This window comes from Nannospalax galili, unplaced genomic scaffold, assembly GCF_000622305.1.
Source record: "Nannospalax galili isolate Female #2095 unplaced genomic scaffold, S.galili_v1.0 scaffold768, whole genome shotgun sequence".
In the NCBI taxonomy this organism is placed as follows: domain Eukaryota; kingdom Metazoa; phylum Chordata; class Mammalia; order Rodentia; family Spalacidae; genus Nannospalax; species Nannospalax galili.
The window spans coordinates 3,150,257-3,172,683 of NW_008360317.1; the positions used below are offsets into that span (position 1 = coordinate 3,150,257).

A 22,427-nucleotide genomic window follows, 5' to 3' on the forward strand; every position below is an offset into this window, starting at 1 on the left:
ATGCTTTTCTAAGCCCGAGGCAACTTGAGGTGATGGACTACCATACCTGGAACGCACTGAATCAAGTTGGCGACCATGGCACTGAAATGCGCTCGAATGTCTTTAAGAATTTCAACTTCTTTGTCGTTTTCAGCTTCTAAGAGCATGCGGGTCAAGTCCACGTATTCTAAGAACAAAGCTCCGAGGGCTAAGGTATCCCGTTCTAAGGCTCCATTTGTGCTGAATAAAGGAAAAGGTAAGCTTAAAAAAACTTCGTTGAGTTAATACATTTAAAAGGAAAAAAGAGAAAGAAGTGGAAAAAGAGGAGAGATCACTTTGGGAGGGGCCAGGGGTCACTTCACTGGAGATTTGAACCTACCTGTCACTTATCACCCCAGCATCTGCCAGAAGTTCAAATATCCGAAGTAGTTGAAGCCTTAGCAAGTCTCTTCGCTCTCGGCGCTTCTTGTTCTGAGGAAAGAGGTGACACAGTGTGAACTTCAGGAAATTGTATCAAAAGGGGGCATCGTTTAGGACCTTCAATTTTCTACATAGTGCCTGCCAGTACAGGCTATCAGGAAAACACTGTAAATAGGTCAATAAAAATATATAAGGTGTAAATAATGAGAAGTGGCAAGCCACATTCCTATTCATCCCAGTGTCTGCTGAGAGGCTGAGCATCCAAAGGGAACGGAAAAGGACAGGTGTCTTGGATAATCCCATGGAGTCTGTTTATTTAGGGGACACAAGTTGTTCTTCAAACTGCTGAATTTCTGCTCTTTCTTGTAACGTATCTATTACATGGGGAGCTTCTGTTTCAATCTTATTGTTTTTCAATTTTGGTATATTCTAAGTGATTCTGGAAAGGGTTCATGTGAGGGGAAATACTATTGAGGGATGTATCATATGCTAAATGAGACAAATGGTATTCTGGGCCATTGACTCCTGGTTTGTTAAGAACAGCAACACCACCAAGCAAACTAAAATCCAAAATTAAATTTTAACTCAAACCTTTTACAAAAGAATGGAAGCACATATGTGGGACTATTTAAGTTGATTTGCATTTGTATGTTTAGGGAAGAAAATCCTTTAAAATAGGAACTATATTATATTAAACATTAAAATACTTAAACATGACAAAAGCTAAAATGTTGGGAGCTATTATTTTAAGCACAGCCATTGTGTGCACTGAGCTGTGGCAGGTTGCCTTCACTCTAGAGTTTGTGTGTTTTGCACACAAGTATCGAATTGTTCTGCCAAGTCAGGAAGAACGCGTTGATATTCTAGGGAGGACAGGTAAATGGTTGAATTCACAAGTATTTGACTGTTCCTTTACTCTCAGGAGGAGGTGGGAAAAAGGAGTTGTTGGAGCCAACTCAGCTAAGCAAATGGTGGCTATCTGATGTTCTTCTGTATAAAAAGGCTGAGCTAAAATAAACCCGGGCTGCAGTCTCTACTGCAGTCCTCCCAAGGATCTTTTTTTCTTGTTTGTCTTTCATCCTCACTCCCCCTTTCAGGTGCTGTTCGTCTTGGCTGGCTGGCACTGGCACTAAAATACAAAGTAAGTTTCACTGTTAAAGCATGTTAGGTGTTTGTATTTTTTTAGGGGATTACCAAGCTCACTTAAAGTTCATACACGGTTCAAATAAGTCAAAACGTAATGATTTAAATTCTACATCTTACCTCTGGTCTTCTTTCGAGAGCTTCTTTCATTAATGGATGAAGTTCTTCAACCAGTTCTCTATGGAGGAAAAAGATCACATTTGAAATTCATTGCTATTGACATAAACCTTGATCCATTTGATCATAAATAACTTGGTATTATTTACTTGGCTACTATCAACATGTCCCCTGACATATCTATTTCCAAATCATGGACTGAGCTAGGGACAGGTGCTGCCCTACACAGACATCATTGGTCTTCATCCCAGCACTGTGCATACATATTTAGCTCAAAGTATACTTGTCGTCTTAATTCTGATTTAGTGGTCTGGGGATTTCACTAGCAGAACACTGTAATCTGAACAAGTAAACAGTATTCTCCAAGTGCTTATTAAATTGAGAACTTCATTACAAGCTATGAAATTAAAAATAAATAAAAATGGAGTCTCTGTACCCAAAAAATTGTAGAAGGAAAGAGATGGGTATAATACTGAACTATTTTGGGGATCTGTGCTCAGGAAACTGATACACAATTGATTTAAAAATGAAGGCTTTGCATTTTAGAACTAAACTTTGATTTGTGTTATATGATAAATACAAATTATAACTAGGAATAAAATATTGAGGTTTTCTTTCTAAATGTTATTTGTTTATTTTATGTGTATGAGTGTTTTGCCTACATGTATAAAAGTGCATTATATGCATGCAGTGCCTATGGAGGCTAGAAGAGGGTGTCAGATCTTCTGGAACTGGAGTTACAAACGGTTGTTAGCCACCATGTGGGTGCTAAGAACAGAATCCAGGTCTGCTGCAAGAGCAGCCACTGCTTTTAACCGCTGAGCCATCACTCCAGCCCCAATAGTGAGGTTTTCATTGAAACTTGTTTTCCTATAATGATGTTTTGGTCATATTGGTATATATTTTATTGTATTTGTGTATATATGAAGTATATATATTTATCACCTGCCCTGCCATCCTGATTCTCATTTATACTTGCTAATCTAATCACCTGTCTTCTTTAGGAAATCATTTCTGAACTGCTTTGTTAGAACAGGCAACATGCTGAACTCCAGCTTGGGGCTAAACAAATTTGAAGCTGTGTACTTGCTGGTAATACATCTGCGCTAGTAAGTGTCACCCTCCAGGCAAACCCAGGGGCAGGAAGGTCTACATTCTATGAATATACTCATTTAATATAGCCTCTCACTGAGTCTATGAGGTGGATTTTGTGACATCAAATTGTTTTATTAGAGAGATAGTTCATTTTGTTTAACTAATTTTGTAGTTGTAGAAACTGAGGCAGACAGACTTTTTTCTGAGTGCTATGGTTGGTTGACCTATCTTCAGGAACACAGAGAGGGCAAGCTATGCAAAAGAGACTTCCATTCTTTGGGAAAGAATGTTGGCTAATTTCAGGAAATGTTATCTTTGAATGACAGATCTATATGATGTTTAGTCTTTTTATTATTTTTATTTTATGTGTACGAGTGTATTGCCTGCATGTAGGTAAGTGCACTCATGTCGTGCAATGCCCTCAGAGGTCTGAAGAGAGGGTCAGAGTATCTGGAATTGAAGTTACAGGTGGTTGCTAGCTGCCATGTAGATGCTGGGAATCAAACCCAGGTCCTCTGCCCCATTAGTCTTAACTAACTAATTAATAATTAGCAAAATTCAGGTTAACTGGTAAGTACAGAGAACCTAAAATTCTAATAATCTATTAAGGGTAAGATGTTGGGGTTTCCTCTTCTATCTACATGGAAGTTTTTGCTTAATAAACATTACTTTTGTCCATATAAGCTATTGTATCTTAGTTAATGTCATCAGAAGCTGTGTGAATTAGTATTTATGACACTTTTTCAGAGGGTTTTGATATTGTCTCAGATAGTTGATTGTAAAACCAGAAAGCCATTCTACTCAGGCACAGGATATGTCTTTTAGAGAGATGGATCTTATGAACCCACCTGAAGGGTTCAATTCATGTGTCATCTTTGAGTCTGCTGTGGGAAAGGCTGGGGATCACACACTGCCCTCATTTTGATATTACAGCCTCTGAAAAGTCTGGCTAACTGGGGATCAGTGGGAATTATCTTCATTTATAGTATCTAAGACAAAGCTTGCAAGTGAAATATAACCTGTGAGGTAAAAGCAGAGCTGCAATGGCGAGACATGAAGCTACAAGGAATGCTAGTTACCCATGTGCCAACCAAAGGCCCACAGGACATCACACAGCCCATCAGCACTCCAGGCACCTGCCGACCCTTCTCCTGCGTAACTATATCAGCAGCAGTACGTATGACCCGGAAGAACTTACTGAGGCCACTGTACCTGAAAACAAGGGAATTCGTTCTTCCAAATCCTAAGACTAGGGACTCTGTGATCTCAATGCTCTCCAGCCTCATCAAAGGCACCAGCTGCTTCAGCAGAACTCCCACTGAGGGCGTGCCTATGGCCTGAATAAAAATGAAACAGAGGTAACATGGTAACTGAGGGTCCTTTAATCACATGATGATTACATTAGAATACGTCCAAAGAACTAAGTCACATCCCAAGGCCCTGCTATCATTCCAGGGGGAAAAAAAACAAGCCCCACATATTTAACATAGAATAATTTCAGTATTTGACACAATTCTAAGGAAAAAGCAGTCTTCTTCTTCTTCAAAAAAAAATAATAATCATTTAAGCCACGAAAACTATCTTTAACAAAATAATTGAATTAAGGTTGGCCAAGAGAAAAAGAGATGCACCATTGTAGGAGAGAAGCCCAGCTTCAAAGCATAAAGGCAAGTCACTCTTAATCTCTTTATCTTTGCTTCCACATTGCTAGGGAGGAATAATAATTAGTCACAGAGATGCTCAATGGAATTTAGAAATGTGTAGGATGAAAATCTGATTCCACCAAAACTCCAGATGGCAGGCTCAGTGCAAACAATTTGCACTGGGAACTCTAGACAAACAAGCTAAAAAAAAAAAACCTTACAGAATAGTTCTCTGAAACATGTCATGTCACCTTGTTATCGTAGCTCACTGTACCATCGGGTGTTGTTGCCATTATTTCTGGAGTGGAAGCTCGTAAGTGTCCTGGGCTCATAATACTGGGTTTGGCAACTCCAAAGCACAGAATGAGGTAATTTCTCCACAAGGTAACATAGTTGTCTCCACTGCCTGACGTGCTGGCTTTCTTGGCATTAATCGGGCTGCTGGAGATACAGAGGCAAAAACAAAACTCAAACTAAATTCTTCATTTTAAATATCAATTTTGGGAGATATGTTTGAGATAGGGTCTTGCTATATAGACCAGGCTGGCCTTGAATTTTTGGCAGTCCTCCCATTTCAGTCTCCTACGTGCTGGGATTCTAGGCATACGCCACTGTGTCAGGCTTTAAATATCACTTGTTAAATAAAGATGATTAGGGGTTAGAGAGTTAGGCAGCTGTCCATCTAGGATAAACAGAAGAGCTTTAAGGTCTCTTTTTACTAGGAGTCAGCTTCTGTATTAGTGTACTTAGGCAGCCATATTTTATTAAGGCCAAACAAACCAACTCTTGCTCTGTTCAAAACTTTTCTATATCTCTACTTAAGAATTCTGTAGCAGATTAAAACCTTAAGAGAGGACTATGTTATTACAATATTTTACATAAAATGAAAATTTAAGAGAACCAAGAATGAAGCCAGGAAAACACACAGATGCCTTACTTTGGGTCTACCAGCGGCATCACGGACTGGAGCCGGGTGAATGCATAAGGCCAGGCGTAGCTAAGGGCCGTGGGACAGTGCTTGGGCAGGTTCTCCTGGCGGAGGAAGCTGAAGAGGCAGAGGACCCAGGGGTCTTTGACAGACTGTGCAAAGATCCAGACGTGGGAAGGGCTCTTCACATCATAGTGGCTATTGACCAGGACTGCGTTCCAATCCACTAGCCACTGCAGATCCACATTGTGTGTTAGTGGTAATGTTGCCTATAGGCAAAGAAACAGGCAATAAATCAAAGATGAACTGACATGATTCACCAGGGTTCAGACTACTGCTCCTGTTTCTACAGTGCCTTTCATGGCCACTGCAGTGGGCCAGCTTTCGATTTGCAATGCCCATCCTACACCTGGCCCCATACAACACTGGTATGCAGTCAGCTGTGTTTCTCTGCCAGCTGTAAGCAGTCTTAAGTGCAGAATTCAATGTGCAGAGTCATATTTTTGACAATTTTAACATCATGCAGCACTGTGTATCGGTACATAGAAGATATTCATTAAATATTTGTTTGACAAAACATTTAAACTTGGCCATAGACTTAGAATTTTTAAATCTTTAAGGATTACTCATGTGTGGATTCATAAATGTGTTTTTATCCTGCAATGTGTGTGTGCATGTGTGTGTATTATTTTTCTTTATCTTTACTTAGGCCAAACTTCCTTCCCTGTGATATGGAGAAACAGCTAAGTACAGTCTCTTTTATGAAGGGTATTCTACTGGTGATTTTTGAGATGAGATATCTACTTAATCTTGCCCTATGATATCAAGCAAATATATTTGAAAACCTCTCACAATATAGGTATATGTACATATTGGTAGGTTATTACATTTAATTCTCTTTTAAGTACTTAAATCAATGTTTAGGCAATACCAATTTTCAAATAATCTAACTTTTGTTTCAAGACAAGAAACTGCCTTTTTGTGTGTTGGGCATTGAAGGTGATAGACTTTATCTGCTGGGTTTATGAACTCCCACGGGCAGCATACTACACAGCTGGCCTTCACAGTTCATGGAGTGGAAAGGGCAAAACTGGAGTTTCAGAGCCTGAAATATGAGATCCCAACAAGTATTCTGCCCAAAGCCTGTGTCCTGGGAAAAATCACCGAGTCGACTCTCTGCCTCCATCATTGATAACTTGGGAATTGGAATGCAAGAGTTTTTGATTCTGGTAGATACAGAACAAAATCACAGGAATATAATACCTATCCACAGGAAAGTAAGATACACATGTAAAGGAACTAAAGTGACTCTTTCATATCATGTTAAAACGACTGGACAAAAAGAAGCTGTGCTGCTTTGCTCTCACAGTTAGGTCTGCAGTGCTGGGCTAACAGTTCGAGTACTTATCATGATCATTATTGCCAAAAATAGGGCTTTGTGTTCAGTGTCAGAAGAGGCTATGGAAAGCTTGCATTCTTTTATATATTTGACAGGCTTCTGAGTTGGGCATCAGTCACTCCAGCATTCCCTGCCTCCCTCCAGCTCTTCAGCAAACATGAATCCAGGATTGCTACTGTACTTTTACTTTTCTAAAGGATAACTAAATCAGCTTTGATTTCCCTTCTGCTTACTCAGGAAGCTGAAAGCTGCCAAAATGCTTTTTAAACTGAAGAAGGTATTTGCATAACAGATAAAGCTCTACTAGACTGTGAGTGTAAACCAAGGTAAGTGTGGACTCTAATTCTCTTTGGTATGACTGTGAGACTTTCTGCTTAACATTCTTTTTGTTTGTTTGGTGCTGGGGGTAGAACTCAAGGCCTTATGCATGCCAAACACTGAGCTACAACCTAGCCCTTTCCCACTTAATGTCAGGGTCAAATGAAACAACAAACATGAAAACATCTTGCAAACTATAAAGTAACACATATATAGGGGCTGGAGAAATGGCTTAGCGGTTAAGAGCACTGATTGCTCTTGCAGAGGACCTGGGATCGAGTCCCAGCACCCACATGGCAGCTACAAACCGTCCTTAACTCCAGTTCCAGGGGAATCTAACGCCCTCTTCTGACCTCCACAGCATTGCACAACACAGGTACACTCACATACATTCAGGCAATATTCTCATACAAATAAAATAAAAATAAGAAATTAAAAATTAAAAATAACCTTACCATATGATCTCTAACGCCCTCTTCTGACCTCTGCAGCATTGCATGACATGGGAGCGACATACACGCAGGCAATACACTCATACACATAAAAATAAAAATAACAATAAAATATTTTTTAAAAAGTAACACATATATAGAATTTCCATATTGAGAATGTTGAAATGTGAAATGTTAAGCTATAAAATTAAACACAGATCAAGTATCAAATGCACTAATTAAGGCAAACTGATTTTATTTAAAAATCCAGAGAAATATTTCTCGTTTGAAGCTTTTTTTTTTTAAATCTTTTTGAGACAGGGTCTTCCTGTAGCCCCAACTGGCTTGGAACTCACTATGTAGACCACGCTGGTCTTGAACTCACAGAGGTCCACCTACCTCTGCCTCCTGAGCTCTGGGATTAAAGGTGTACACCACCACGCCCAGGTGGGATCGAAGTTTTAAAAGCTAACTATATGTCTTTTTTTTTTTTTTTAAATTTGTACTTTATTTTTGTTTTGTGTTTTGTCTTTTTGAGACAGGGTCTTTCTGTAGCCCCAGTGGTCCTGAAACTCACTATGTAGACCAGGCTGGCCTCGAACTCACAAAGAGCCACCTGCCTCTGCCTCCGGAATGCTGGGATTAAAGCAACACAATAACTTGTTGCGACAAAGCCAATAACAGTAAAATAAGGATAAAACTAACAGGCATTGCTTCTACTCAAGCCAGTTTTCTTCTTTAAATGGGAAAGCTGTTAGTCTAGTGCTTCTCAACTGGTTTGCTCAGTAGTGGGATGGAGCACAAGGACTGGTACTTTAAAAAAATATACACGTAAAGCCCACCTTCAAGTAATTAATACACATGTAAAGCCCATCTTCAAGTAATTAAGTGACACCTCTCTAGAGTGGGGCTCAAACAAAGATTTTTAAAATGCTATAGTGTTAAGAACTGCAGGTATAAAGTGATAAATGACAACAATGAAAATGTCTTCAAAACAACTAAAAACCTAAAAAACGGATCATACAAAATGCTCCTTTACATCGAAAGGCTTGTTTGTGGTACTTGAAATCAATATCATTTTCTATAACTGATGTTAATATACTTTACAGTGCATCTTATTGCCTCCTCTTAGTTGAACAAATAGGTAACTTGAATATCTATGCAATGTTAAACTGTGAGATACTTTCTGAAAGTTAAAGTTTGAAAGGAGCTTTGTAAATTTAAACTAGTGAGAATTTCAATTTGAGTAGCATGTTTAAGTAACTTCAAGTATTTCATGTTTATGAAACTACAATGGGGCAATCAAGTAAAGAACAGTGAGAGGTGGGTGCTTGACCCGCCTCCCTTTCTCTAAAATATCTGCACTTTTAAGCCTCAAATTTTGTTTGGAATCTATCCAAATGTGCCCTATGCTATAATTTGAAAAGCTACTCTTGCTTTTTCTAGGTATATTTACATCAATTTATTAATCTGACATGAAAACCTCAAATTCATGTCCATAATTTTTATTTGATTCTCTTTTAAAATTGTTCCAGACTTTCTTTCTAAGAGCTGCTAGCAAGCAGGATCAAATGTTTACTTACCGAATCTGAAACTGCTACATGAATGAAACTTTCAAGAATGGAAGAACTTAGTTGATCCATGACATCAATCATTGGCCTGTCATCATCCTGTACAAAGAAGAGGTGATTACTCTCCATGGGAAAATGAGTCTTTCCCACCCACCCCACAGCCTTCATCTTAGGACATGGAGCAGAACAGCTTGCCAGATAGCGATAAAGGTTTTCTCAGAGATGTGAGTGCCAAGATGCAGAGGCAATGAATAGAACTCTCTGTAGTTCTGAAGTTAGGCTTTCAAGTTTATGTGCAAGATAATTAAGGCTCCAATTTCACATGGTTCTGAAAAGACACATACCTGAATTTCAAAGACTCACATGTCCACAAGAATCTAAATACCAGTATCATATATTAGTTACAGAAGTGTTTATGTTGTTGATAAGCTTAAAGAATGGAAACCCTGTAAGAACATGCCTTGCCAGATCACTAAAACACTCCTTATTTTAGGTCACTGGCCTACTAGAGTAACTGATAATGTGGACTGTGATTGAATTTTTGTCTCCAAGAAAACACACTGGAGACTGACCACACACTCTGTTCTATCCATGAACCACACAGCTCTTCCTCCTCCTATCACAAGAGGACGTGCTTCTTACTGTGCCATTTTTCCATCATCATGGAAATTAAACAGCTTTCAGTTAGCCAGACTATTTGGTTTGGCACCATGATAATTTTAAACAAGATGTATTATTTTCCCAGCTTATTCTGTAATATATAGTATCTTCTTAATTAGATGTATACTGGACACCGAGAAAAATGACTCATAGACTATTAATCTTAAAATTTTTAGCAAAGTAGGATACTTTAGTAAACCAAGAATAGTCTTTTCTGCTGCTATCAGAATATATGATTTGCCTCTAGTAGATTAAGAATGCTATTACAGGAAGTGGAAAGATGGTTTAACAGTTAAAAGCACATACTACTCTTCAGAGGACCTAAGCTTGATTTTCAGCACCCAAATCAGTTGGCTCACACTCACTTGCAACTCCAGTACCAGGGGGATCCAATTCCTCTGGCCTCTGCAGGCACCTGCACTCATCTCAAATTCATAAATGCATACATACACACACACACACACACACACACACACACACACACACACTCACACACACACACACGTATTTAAAAATAAGAAAAATAAATCTTTTTAAAAAGAATGTTATTACAGGAGGTTAGAGAGATGGCTCAGTGGTTAAGAGCATTGGCTGCTCTTGCAGAGGACCCAGATTTGGTTTCCAGCACCCACACGGCAGCTGGCCACCTTTGGCAACTCCAGTTCTAGGGGATCTGATGCCCTCTACTGGCCTCTGTGGGCACTCACACACGTGTGATATACATACACAAAGGCAGGCAAACATACACATAAAGTAAAAATAAATAATCTTAAAAAAACGATTTACATCTTTAAAACACAAAGAATGCTATTACAGGTTGGGCATGGTGGTGGCAAATCTTTAATTCAAGAATTTAAGAGGTAGAGACAGGCAGGTCTCTAAGTTCAAGGCCAGCCTGGTCTACATAATGAATCTCAGGCTAGCCAGAGCTACATAGTGAAAACTTGTCTAAGAAGACAAAGTGACATCACATAATTAAAACTTGTGTATCAACAATTAAGTTGTCTTGTCACATGTCACACACACACACACACAGAGTACTAATATATTATTCATAATTTTTAATCCAAATTTCAAAGCTGTTGAAAGAAGAAATGAATAGGCAATGTCATCAGACTGCTCCATACCTCTGGCTGACCCAGGGCGATGAACAGAGCTCGAATTTCCTTGAGTATCAACACCGACAGTTTGCGCGTGGCTACCTGGAAGCTGCAGAGCAGAACCAGAGCAAAGCCTTCAACAGCGTGGAGGACGCTGCAGTGTGGGCCTCGTTCTGACTGCACTCTGTGGCTGGGGCCATTGGGAATGAGCTGTTAGGGCAGAAGAACAACATTCTAGGCTTAGCAAAATAACAAGGGAAGAAAAAGATGTACATTTTCTTGCACATTTGACTACTATTAAAGCAATTTGTAATGGTTTAGGGACAGTGTGCACGGATTATTATTCATGAATATCTTGGTTCCCTTTTTGCTTTCCAGATCCACTGTTGCTTTGAATAACATCAACCATCTGTTATCTCTGACAAGAAATGACTCTCTAAAGGTTGTTCATAGTAATGAAACAAAACTGCTTCTGTCCACACCATTTGGGATTACACTGAATATAATCAAAATGGTCTAGTTTGTTTTCACTTGCATTTTCTATAGATAAAAGATACTCTCAAGTTGGAGTTTTAAAGAGAGAGAGAGAGTTGGGTATACACTTGGAAGACAGAGGCAGAAAGATCCCTGTGAGATCAAGGTCAGCCTGGTCTACATAGAAAGTTCAAGGTGAGCTTGGGCTATAGGGAGACCCTATCTCAAAAAAAAAAAAAAAAATAGATGTAAGTATACTAGGAATATATTTATCAACTATATATATAGTATTGGGAATTGAATACTGAGATATACATATATATATAGTATTGGGAATTGAATACTCATATATATATGGCGAGAGAGAGAGAGAGAGAGAGAGAGAGAGAGAGAGAGAGAGAATATACATAATGGGACTATTGAACTCAGGGCATTATAAATGCTAGGCAAGTACTCTATCACCGAGTGATATCTCAAGCCCAAAGATAGTTTTTTAAAAGAGGATTTAGAGGGATTTGTGGGTTTTTTTTTGAGACAGGGTCTCACTATGTAGCCCAGGTTGAAACTCACAATCCTCCTGCCTCAGCTTCCCAAGAGTTAGATGTAAGCCATCATACCCATTTTATTTTTTTAATGTTAGATTCTAATCTAAATTTTGTATGCTTATATGACAGGTTCTGAAAGTTCCCAAACTGCAATCACATGAACCTAAAGCAAAAGCAACTAAATGCTATGGTAGACTTTACCTTGGTTTCCCTTTTCCAATTATATGGAACTTTTGTCTTTCTAACAATCATCTGTTCACATGGGAAGCACACAGGGGACCTGAATGTCACCTTGGGGGTGACCCTCACTGTTCCCTGGATACTGCTGTCCTGCCCTGAGTCTCCAGTCCCTGGAGCCTCAATGATGCTCCTGCCCAACCAGAACCAGCACTATCTGCGTTGCCAATGCCAGCTCACCACTTGGCAGTGAGAACCTGCTGGCATTAATTTTTACCATGCATGACTGAGAAACCACAAGTCAGCACTTTCATCTCTGTAGCTACTGGGTGAAGCAACAACTATCATGCTAATTAGGAAAAAAAAAACCTAGTGGACAGCCAACTTTTGTATTTATTCACATCTGAATCTATATCCACAACCTTGTGTCGTTCTAGCCGTCTTGTTTTCATCCAGCTCATCTTGATGATGAACGACCTAAGCCATAATACAAGCTGTCTGTCTTGTCTTTACAAACAAATGTGTAATCATAATTCTCTGAGAAAACAAACAATGTCTGCTCCTCATATGGCTGTGTAGTTGATGGCATATCTCATCCAGAGTTTCTCTGTTACAGGGCGGTCAGTGGAAGAACTAAGGGCCAGTACTAGGTACAGCTTCCAGGAAGTGGGAAGGAAGAACGCCAAAGGTTCCCTGGGCTGCCATTTTTTCATGTGTGCAGTATATAAAAGAATGTACAGTGGTGGGAAGCCTGGGAAAATCACCTCTGAGTTTCTGATTTTGTTGGCTTGTTCGTAGACTCTCCCTTGTGTTTGAATGACCAGTTTCCACTGGGTTAGTAGCTGCAGAAGCAACTTGAGGGAGGAATCGAGGAGGGTATGATGCATGTCATTCACTTCCCGGAGCAAGAAGTTAGTGAAGCCAAATAGTACATCTTCTCTCCAGTCCGAGAAGTCGACAAGTAACCCCTGAAGAGAATTCTGTGCAATGTGTCGCAGTTCATCGTCCATGTGAATTGAGAGCCTGCAAAAAGCAAGACAAGATCGTTGACCTTATTAAATTTTCTTTGTGGTCTAAGAAAGAATATATAATTTTCTGCTTTTGCTTGTGTCTGAAAATGGGGCTACCTTAATTTTTGCTTAATAATCATACAAATAGATTTTAAAAAAATTTAAGTTCAGATTTCCTGAAAAGTTGCAAAGATAACAGAGTTTCCATAGAAACTTCATGAGCCACTCCTGACATTAACATCTTAACTTAATCTATATACATTTATCAAAACTAAGAAACCAATATTGGTTCAATGCTACTGACTAAACTACAGACCTACTTCAAATTTCATCAGTTTTCCATTACCATCCTGTTTCTGTCTCATGCATTCCAAGGTATCATATTACATTTAACTATACATGGGTACTTTTAATACATCACTTCTTACATAAAAAATTAGTGTCCAGCCCTATTCTAGTTCCTGAGTACTAGAAAAACTAAAGGAATCATGGAGAAGTTCAGTCAATAAAAAGTTGCTATTAGAATTAGGTAATGGTTCTCAAGGAGTTTTTCTTCTCAGGGAACATTTGCCAGTGTTTGGAGATGTTCTTGGTTGTACATGTTGGGCTGTGATACTGGCTTCTTTCTAGTGAGCAAAAGCTAGGGACGTTGATAAGCATCCTAAGATGTCCAGGATGGCACCTGATGATGAATCACCTGAGCCAAAATATTAATAGTGCCAAGAAACGTGAAATTAGTCAACTGGAGAATTTCAGTGTATTTATTTATCTAAAACATCATAATACCATTAAATCTTGACATTCGTATGGACAAGTATCCTAGTTTATTTCTGTTGTTGTCATAAAATGCCCTAACAAAAACAACTTAGGTGAAAACAGGTTTATTTGAGCTCATAACTCGGTTACAGTCTGTCACTGAAGGGATGTCAAGGCAGTAGGAACTTGAAGCAGACAGTCATATCATATCCACAGGCAAGAGCACAGAGCAATGAATTAATGCACGCATGCTTGCGCTTGGCTAGCTTTCTCTGCTTTATATAGTTCTGGGTTCCCTGTCTAGAGAATGGTGCTACTCAACAGTGGGTGGGTCTTTCCACCTCAATTAATGAAATCCAAGATTATCCCTCACAGTCATGCCCACAGGTCAATCTAATATAGACAATCTTAAAATTCCCTTCTCAGGTGATTCTAGATTGTATTAAGCTGACAATTAAAACTAGCCATTACAATTTGGGATAGTTAACAAAGTGCTTTATAGAGTCCTTTCATTTACTTAGCAGACTAATACTTGGGAGCCTGCTAAGACTGAGGTACCATATTCATTGGATACAGTATTTAGGATATGGGGGTGAAGTAGGCCAACATGGATGCCTCTGAGGGATAAGGAGCAGATTTGTGAATATGTGCACAATACTGTGGAGTAATCAGGGGCAGCTGTTGAAGGGTCTGTGGGTCACTGAGGGCGGCATCATTATAAGGAAGGGGTTATGAGTGTGTGCTCTGGTATCAAGATACCTGAATCAGGGTGTGATCTACCTGACCTTATTATCTCACGCTACCTTCTTAATCTCTGAAAGCCTCAGAGCCCTCATTTGGAAAATGAGGAGACCTACTATTGGCTCATAAACCTCTTTGTAACTAAGGTTCATTGAGATGATCTACGGCATTTACAACAAGGAACATGCAGGAAGCACTCTAACTAGCAAAGCACTAGTCATATTATTAGAAGAAGAAAACATACTGGGAGTTATAGGGAAGGAAACGTGATTCGGTTTCCTTTGAGAAAGGCGAGGAAGGCGAGTCAGGCAGGAGCAAGAAGGCTACCTCAAAGAAGAAATCAGACCAAGGTCAAGAGCATGTGGTCACTGGGAAAACTTAGTTATTACCTTGAGTCAACCAGTTCCTGTCAAGGCAGGGAGAGTTGGAGATTAAAGATGTCAGAAGGTAGAATTTCTAGGATTTCATGGTCTGGGTGTGTTAGAATTAGAAAATAATGTACCAAGACCACAGTGACCTTCATCGGCAGGCAAATAACATCCTCCCAAAATAGAAAAAGTTGTGGCCCAGAGCAGTTATGAAAGTTGCTCAGAATTATATGGAGAAAAAGAAGGCCAGGATTCTAATCCAAGGCTTCTAATCCTTTTTTTGCCCCAAAGCAGGTAGGTAGGTTAGGAATTACTCCAATTATACACTACTGAATAGATAACATTTCAAAAGCTTGGTAAGATAAGAAATCTTCTTTCTTATTGTTTAAAACAGGAAGTGCACGAATTGGTCCAAATCTGATAATATAAACCAGGTCTAAAGCTCTTTGGGGCTGGAGAGATGGCTCAGCAGTTAAGGAAGTGTGCTATTCTTGCAGAGAACTCCAGTTTGGTTCCCAGGACCCATGTCCTGCTGGCTCACAACTGCCGCCTGCAACTCCAGTCCCCTCTTCTGGCCTCCATGGGCCCTCATGTGCACATACTCTCCCAATTAAAGATAAAATAAATCTTTTTTATTTTTAAAGTTCTTTGATTAAGAGATTTACAGAGAGCCAGAAAATATACTTCCTGTCTTAAAGGCACATACATTGTCTCAAAAATTCTGAGAAGGAAGAGCTAAGGTAATTCTTCAGGAAGTCTTATGCAAACAAATCTCTAGTTCTTAAGATCTTAGCTTCTGAAAGAAAACAGAGCTTTAACCTAGGCTTCCAATCAAGGGTTGCCTAAGGGAGAAGTGTTCAAACTTTCCTTTATTTCAATCAGCAGCAGATATTTTTTTAAAAACAAACAAATAAACACAAACTCCATGATGGCTAATTTTAAGTCTACTGAGCTGGGCTGCTCTGGGTAACTTGTGAGAGTGTTTTGGGGGAGATCAATATTTAAGTTTGTATACTGAGTGACACACCTTGCTCTCCATCCTGTGAATGACATTGCCTTCCTTGAGAAAGACAGAAATCTCCAGCAGGTACCCTTCGGACTTTGAGTGTAACACTGGCTGTCCTGGATCTACCATAGATGGCCTCTGGAATACAGACTAGAAACTTGGTTCTCCTATGTCTCCAGACTGTTAAGTCTATTCTTCAGATTTTTGACTTATTTACTTCCTTAACTGCATTGCTCAACTCCTTATAATATAGCTCCTTCTCTCAAAATACCTATCAGATTGTTTCTGTCTCTCAGCAGAACGCTAATATAAAGCCCCCTATCTAACACACAGAATCTGCACTGCTCTGGTTAAAGCTGTGGTAGAGGGCTTGAAGTCTACCCATTTGGAGAGGAAATATCCTCTCCCTGTGTAAGCAATGTTTTTTTTAAAAAAATTATTTTATGTGTATGAGTGTATTGCCTTCATGTGTGTTAGTGTACCTGTGTTGTACAATGTCTATGGGAGGTCAGAAGAGAGCGTTGGATCCCCCCTGGAACTGGAATTACAGATGCTTGTTAGCTGCCATGTGGGTCTTGGGAATTGAACCCGGGTCCTCTGTAAGAACAGCTAGTGCTCTTAACCACTGAGCCATCTCCTCAGTCCCTGTAAGCAGTTGAGTCATCTTTGTCGTCCATAGTCTGAAATTACTAGTTTATATAAAAAAGTACTTGCCAAGTCTTTTTCTTGTTTTAAGTTTAGGATTCTAATTTATTATATTTATAGCTGTTCATGGTCTTGTATTTCTTAGGCAATAATCTTCCACAGATATAAAACCACTATTTTTAGGTAGGTAATATCATCATAACTAGGAATTGGAATTAAATGAATAAATATTAATTGATAGGAAAGATACTGGGTTGAATTGTGTCTCCCATAAAATTGATTATCTTACCCCTCTGTCTTACACAATAAAACCTTATTTGGGGCTACTGCAGAAATATTTACATAAGGCTAGGGTTGTAGAGGGTTACTATAGTGTACCATGACTGCCATCCTCATAAGAGGACTTCCAGAGACAGACAAGCACCACAGGAGCATAACACGAGAAGATAGAGATGGTGATCATGGGGATGCTTCTACAAGCCAGGCGAGCCACGAGAAGTAAGCTGAGAGGTTCAGAACAGACACTGTCTCACAGTGCTCAGAGGGAAGCAGCCCTGCTCACATCCTGATCTTGAATTTGCAATCTCCAGACCTGAGAGACACTTCACTGCTCTTATTTAAGCCTCCAGTGCATGGCGCTTTGTTTCGGCTTCTATAGCAAAACAACACAGTCCTGAAACTAGGCAAACATCAAGAAGGAAAGCTATGTCATGCTGTATTTGGATGAAACCATTAAGCATCGATGCTCTGAGCTTTCTCAATGAGAGTAATTTGATTCCTCAATCTACCTTTGCTATCAGGAACAGCTTGCAATCTGGAATCTGTCTTAACTTCAAGCCTATAGTGCAAGACCATTTTTAAGACCCTGGGAGCCAGAGCTGTGTAACCTTTACTATTCTGGGTAGTCACGCCTCTTGAAATGATGATATTCACATGTTCCTCCAGAAGCAAATCTGGTTCTCTGAATCTTTATCAGAGACTCAGGTACATACAAATAAAGTCACCAAGGGGACTTCAAAGGTCTCCACAGGGACACAGGAGTAAAGCACACCCCAAACACCCAACATTGCAACATCAGTGCAGCTGTTCCTCCAGGCAGCTGGCATGAGAAGCTGTGACCAGGCCTGGTGTGGTTACAATAGCTTGGATCATTGAGAACATGTGGGGCTGTTTCTGCACTGGCCATGTGTGCCACTGCAATGTGTTCTAGGGCTCCACGTGCAGCAGTCTAGAACAAGCCAATGGCATGATCCCAAAGGGACATACTTCTTGCATGAGATTGTGGCTGAACATGTAAGGACATGCTAAAAAATATGGGGATAAATACAACTTGACAAAACTGCTCTCTTGGTTGTTCAGATCAGGTAATTGACTTAGAATGCAAACCTCCTCAGCCATGGATCAGCTAAGTCATTTTCAATAATTTGGTTGTTATACAAAGGAAAAGGGAGTATTTCAAATTGACAAAGCATGGAAGCTGAAGGACAGATCAATTAGGAGAAATCTTTCTATCTAAACTATGACAAGACAAATAAGAGATTATTAGGTGGAGGCAGAAAGGGCTGCAAAGCGGAACCCAGGAAGTGGAGAAGCAGGCTGCTGGCCTGTGCACTAGTTCACCAGAAGGCAAGGCAATTTTGTCTGGGAGAGCATTAGAGAGAGAACTTCTGAATTCTTGTGTTTGAACTATCTTTCCGTTCAAACAAAAAAATACTGAGTTATCGAGAGGCAATTTATACAACTGGAACTAGCTCTCTTTGCTACACAAAATAACCACTTTTGACAACGCAAGCATGCTTAAAAATAAAAGAGTAAATAGCTAATCTATTTCAGATATCACAGAAGATCATGGAATTGTGTATGCGTTGTAGACATTTCCACAAATTAAAAAACTGAATTAAAGGTACTTTTAAAAATTTGGCATGAATGAAAGCAATGATATTTGATTTCAGGAAAGTTCTGCAAATTTAAGTAACCAGCTGTAACTTTCTGAAGTTTAATCTCCTTGTCTAAAATCAGGGATGGGTGTATATGTACCTAGCATACATAACAATGTATATGAAACACATTGTATAACATGGAATCTATTATGCAAAAATCGAAGATACATAAAAATAATAACGCTGTCAAAGATTGTGTACAAGACACTTTGCACGTGATTTCTATGCATTATTTAATTCTCATTTAGCTCCCTATGAAGTGGGTGTCATATAAATGAAATCAAATTTTTTGGTGGCGGTTAATATTGAACATCAGACCCTTAGTGCACAAATGGTACTGGGGATGTGACAGATGACAGGCACTTTGGGCTGTCAGAGACAAGGTCTCTCTTGTGGTCAAAGGGAGCAGCAGGATGTATCTGGGAGGTGAGAGAGAAAAGATGGTGAATGCCTAGGGAGAAGCAAGCTCCCAGGACATTGTATGTGGAGATTGCTTGGGGGACCCAGACAGCTAAACCAGGTAGTCTCTAGTGTAAGGGCTGGACGGCAGAGCCACTTGGGGTTTGATCATGATGTTAGGAATGTCTCCACAGCCTTCATGAAGCCTATAGGGTAAGATTTCTCACACTCAGCCATTATGAGCTACATATAAAATCAGAAACTTAGTAGTTGGAGAAGGAGCCTTGCTAATTTCATTCCACATGCCATGTCATGCTCAACATACCAGTGCCAGTTTAAGGGTTCTATATCTGTGGTACTCAGGTATAACCAGAAATGCTGGAATGGGTGCTTGCAGCAACTGTGTGGAAGGACATCTTTGAATTCCCATACAGGGAACTGAATTGGTAAAGGATAGGAGCCTGAGTCATTTTGCCAATTATAAAGAAAACCAAAATTTCCACTAAATATGCACCATGCGATAAGTGTGAAACATCTGAAATCAAGGCCTCACCCCTCTCTGAGTAGACTGTACATACTGTGTCAAATCAACTTAATCCAGAGTTGACTGGATTATGGGGTACAAATTAACAGGCAACTTCCTGTGTGGAAACTGAAACCCACATTTACTGCGAGTGGATTACTACACTTTTGTCCTCTGATCCTCTGGAGGGAATTGAAGAGTCTCATTTTCTCCTGGGTTCATAGGACCCAGGATGCAGGTCACAAGCTCTTTACCTCCCTCTGAGAAGAGCCTCTGACTTTCCTTTGAAGTTTATTTTAAAAAAAGCTTTCTCACGAGCTCCCAGTATAGTCCAGTCATTTTCTTGAACTCTCAAGATTATTTATTTGTTCTTTTCCCTCATAAAAAACACTACTCATAGCTTTGGGCTTCATAAGAATGTACATAATAATAAACAGGACACACTATAAATAGCATAGACATTCCAACCATGTCTAACAATTCCCTCCCCACTTGTCTGGCACCAAGGACTGCAGATTCTAGCGTCACCAGATTAGACTGTCAAGGTGATTTCAGAGGTAAGAGCCTTCTGTACAGCTCTACAGCAAATTAGTGTTAGAAGCTTTCCCAGAAGCTGTATGTCTTCTAAAATGCCTGCCATTTCCAAGGCCTTAGTGTATGCAATCACCAGCTAGATCACTGAACGAAGCCAAGTCTGTCCCCCCAGCCCACTTTAAACTGATAACTGGTTCTTCCCCACAGGCTTTTGACTAACCCAGCAGATGCTTTAGGCCATTTAACCCTCTCAAACGTCCTAAGAGACAGGTAGCATTATTCCAATCTTACCAAAATTTTACCAAGGGAAAGGAGGTATGCTGAAGGTTTAAATAACATGTTTAGATCACATAAGTAGTAAAACAGCAAGTGGGGATACCAAGTTGAGGCTTTCAAGACAATTCTGCCATCTCCCTGTTTGCCCTTACTGCCTCCCCCGTCACTCAGAGAGCAGCCCCTTGTTCTCTGGTGGTCCATGTGGCCGTGGAGAGGAATCTTAGCTACTGACTACTCATGGTCACATCCAGCCTCCGGTCCCCTGCCATGGGAATACTGACATCCAGTAGTCAACTTCTCTGTTGTTGTCCAGCTGGCATGTGGCTTCTATGCATTTCATGCTGGAATTTGTCTATACATTTTCTTTGTTCTTGGTCTCTGCTCTCATCCTGGGAGACGATGAGTGGATGACCCTCACAGTAGCCTAATCTCTTCATTCGTCTTTCTTCCTTTGCCCAAATTTCACTGTCCCTCTTGGGTCTCCTCATCAGGAACTAGAAGCTGCCTTCAGTTCAGGCCATTTCCTCCTCTTTTCTCAGCCTTGCTGCTTCCAGCAAATGTGCTCTGCACTTACATTCCAGTTGCTGGGCCTCAGCAAAGCCAAGCCTATTAAGTGTCTAAACCTTATATACTTTTTAACTTTTTGCTTTTCCTTCTGTGATACTGGAGACTTGACCTAGGGCCTCGCACATGGATACAAGGTCTTTTATACTGAACTCTGTCCTCAGTCCACATTCATCTTAAAGTATGTTCCAAGCATGGAATTGGAAATAGAAGCCTCCATTGGGTGAAGGCTGTTGATGAGAGCATATCACAGGCTACAGAGGCTGGAGAGATGGCTCAGTGGTTAACAGTATTGGTTGCTCTTACAGAGGACTGGGGTTCGATTCCTAGCACCCACTCCAGTTCTAGTGAATCTGATACCCTCTTCTGATCTCCACAGGTATTGCATGTATGGGTCACTTACACACATGCAAGCAAGACACTCGTGCACACAATCAATCAATCAGTCAGTCAGCCACTCAGTCAGTCAGTCAATCAATCAATCAATCAATCAATCAATCAATCAATCAATCAATCAATCAATCAATCAATCAATCAATCAATCAATCAATCAATCAATCACAGGCTACAGTGATTGATGGGTAACAAATGGCAGCTAGAAGGGTAGAAGGCTTTGTCAGAGAACCCTAAGGCTTGGGATACCAGTTTTGAAGGTCATGGATCTTCAGTAGCCATCACAGCCAGCATCATCCTTATGCTAGTGGTGTTCGGGAAGGATGGGAAGGACATTAGGTAATAAGATCTATTATCTAAGAGCCAGAGGGGATCAACAGATAGGTTCAAACTAGCTGTCTATGGCAGAGAGGACCCTGACAACAACAACAGAGAGGCACAACTCCCCAGGGACACCTAGATGCCTGAGGATGTTTGGTCCATAGGATCACAAATTGAGTTCCTTTATTTGGAATCAGAGGGGAAGAGGCTCGCAGAAGGCTAGAGAATGGTGTAACCGAGGTTATACATGGTACATCTTTCACTGGGTCAGCATTAATATGTGTTACTCTGCTCTAGGCTTTCCTTTATGCCAACGTTATCAGACTGACGAACCCAAAATGGCACAAAAATTTTATGTATTTATTGTGCATGTGTGGCTATGTGTATGCCATGGCATGTGTGGGGAGGTCAGAGGACAACTTCTAGGAGTTGGTTCTCTCCTCTACCATGTGGGTCCTGGAGATTGAACTCAGGTTTACAGGCTTGGTGGCAAGTACCTTTACCTTCTGAGACCTAAATGGCATTTTTATTGCATTCCCTTGTAGCTGAAAATCCATTTCCCCAGCTCATTTCCTTTTATGTTTTTTTATCATTGGATTTCTGTCATGCTTGGCTTCTGTAGTCAACTTGGGATACCTAGGAAGAAGGAACTGAAATTGGGGGATTTCCTGTATCAGACTGGCCTGTGGCCATGTCTGTGAGGCATTTTCTTTGATTGCTGAGTGATGTGGGCGGGCCTAGTCCACTCTGGGTGGTGCCACCCCTGGGCAGGTGGTCCTGGCTTATATAAAAAAGCAGGCTGAGGGGAAGCAAGTCAGAAAGCAAGGTTCCTCTGTGGTCTGTGCTTCAGTTCCTGTCTCCAGGTTCCTTCCCTGAGTTCCTGCATGACTTCCCTCAAAGATGAACTGTAGGGCCAGGTGTGGTGGTGGTGCCTTTAATTTCAGTACTCAG

At 40.2% G+C, this 22,427-nt stretch overlaps 1 protein-coding gene across 7 annotated transcripts in view; it reads right to left on the reverse strand.

The window, feature by feature from the left end:
- Window positions 1–22,427, reverse strand: part of Fry (FRY microtubule binding protein) — a 479,403-nt gene that overhangs the window by 129,058 nt on the left and 327,918 nt on the right. For all 7 annotated transcript variants that reach the window (XM_008825033.3, XM_029559622.1, XM_029559620.1 and 4 more), the window contains 9 exons: window positions 12,765–13,023; window positions 10,832–11,014; window positions 9,057–9,143; window positions 5,335–5,594; window positions 4,649–4,838; window positions 3,967–4,091; window positions 1,663–1,720; window positions 359–450; window positions 47–219 (listed from right to left, as the gene is read on the reverse strand). In XM_008825033.3, coding sequence (XP_008823255.1) covers window positions 47–219; window positions 359–450; window positions 1,663–1,720; window positions 3,967–4,091; window positions 4,649–4,838; window positions 5,335–5,594; window positions 9,057–9,143; window positions 10,832–11,014; window positions 12,765–13,023 — 1,427 coding nt within the window. The remainder of the gene's footprint in view (window positions 1–46; window positions 220–358; window positions 451–1,662; window positions 1,721–3,966; window positions 4,092–4,648; window positions 4,839–5,334; window positions 5,595–9,056; window positions 9,144–10,831; window positions 11,015–12,764; window positions 13,024–22,427) is intronic.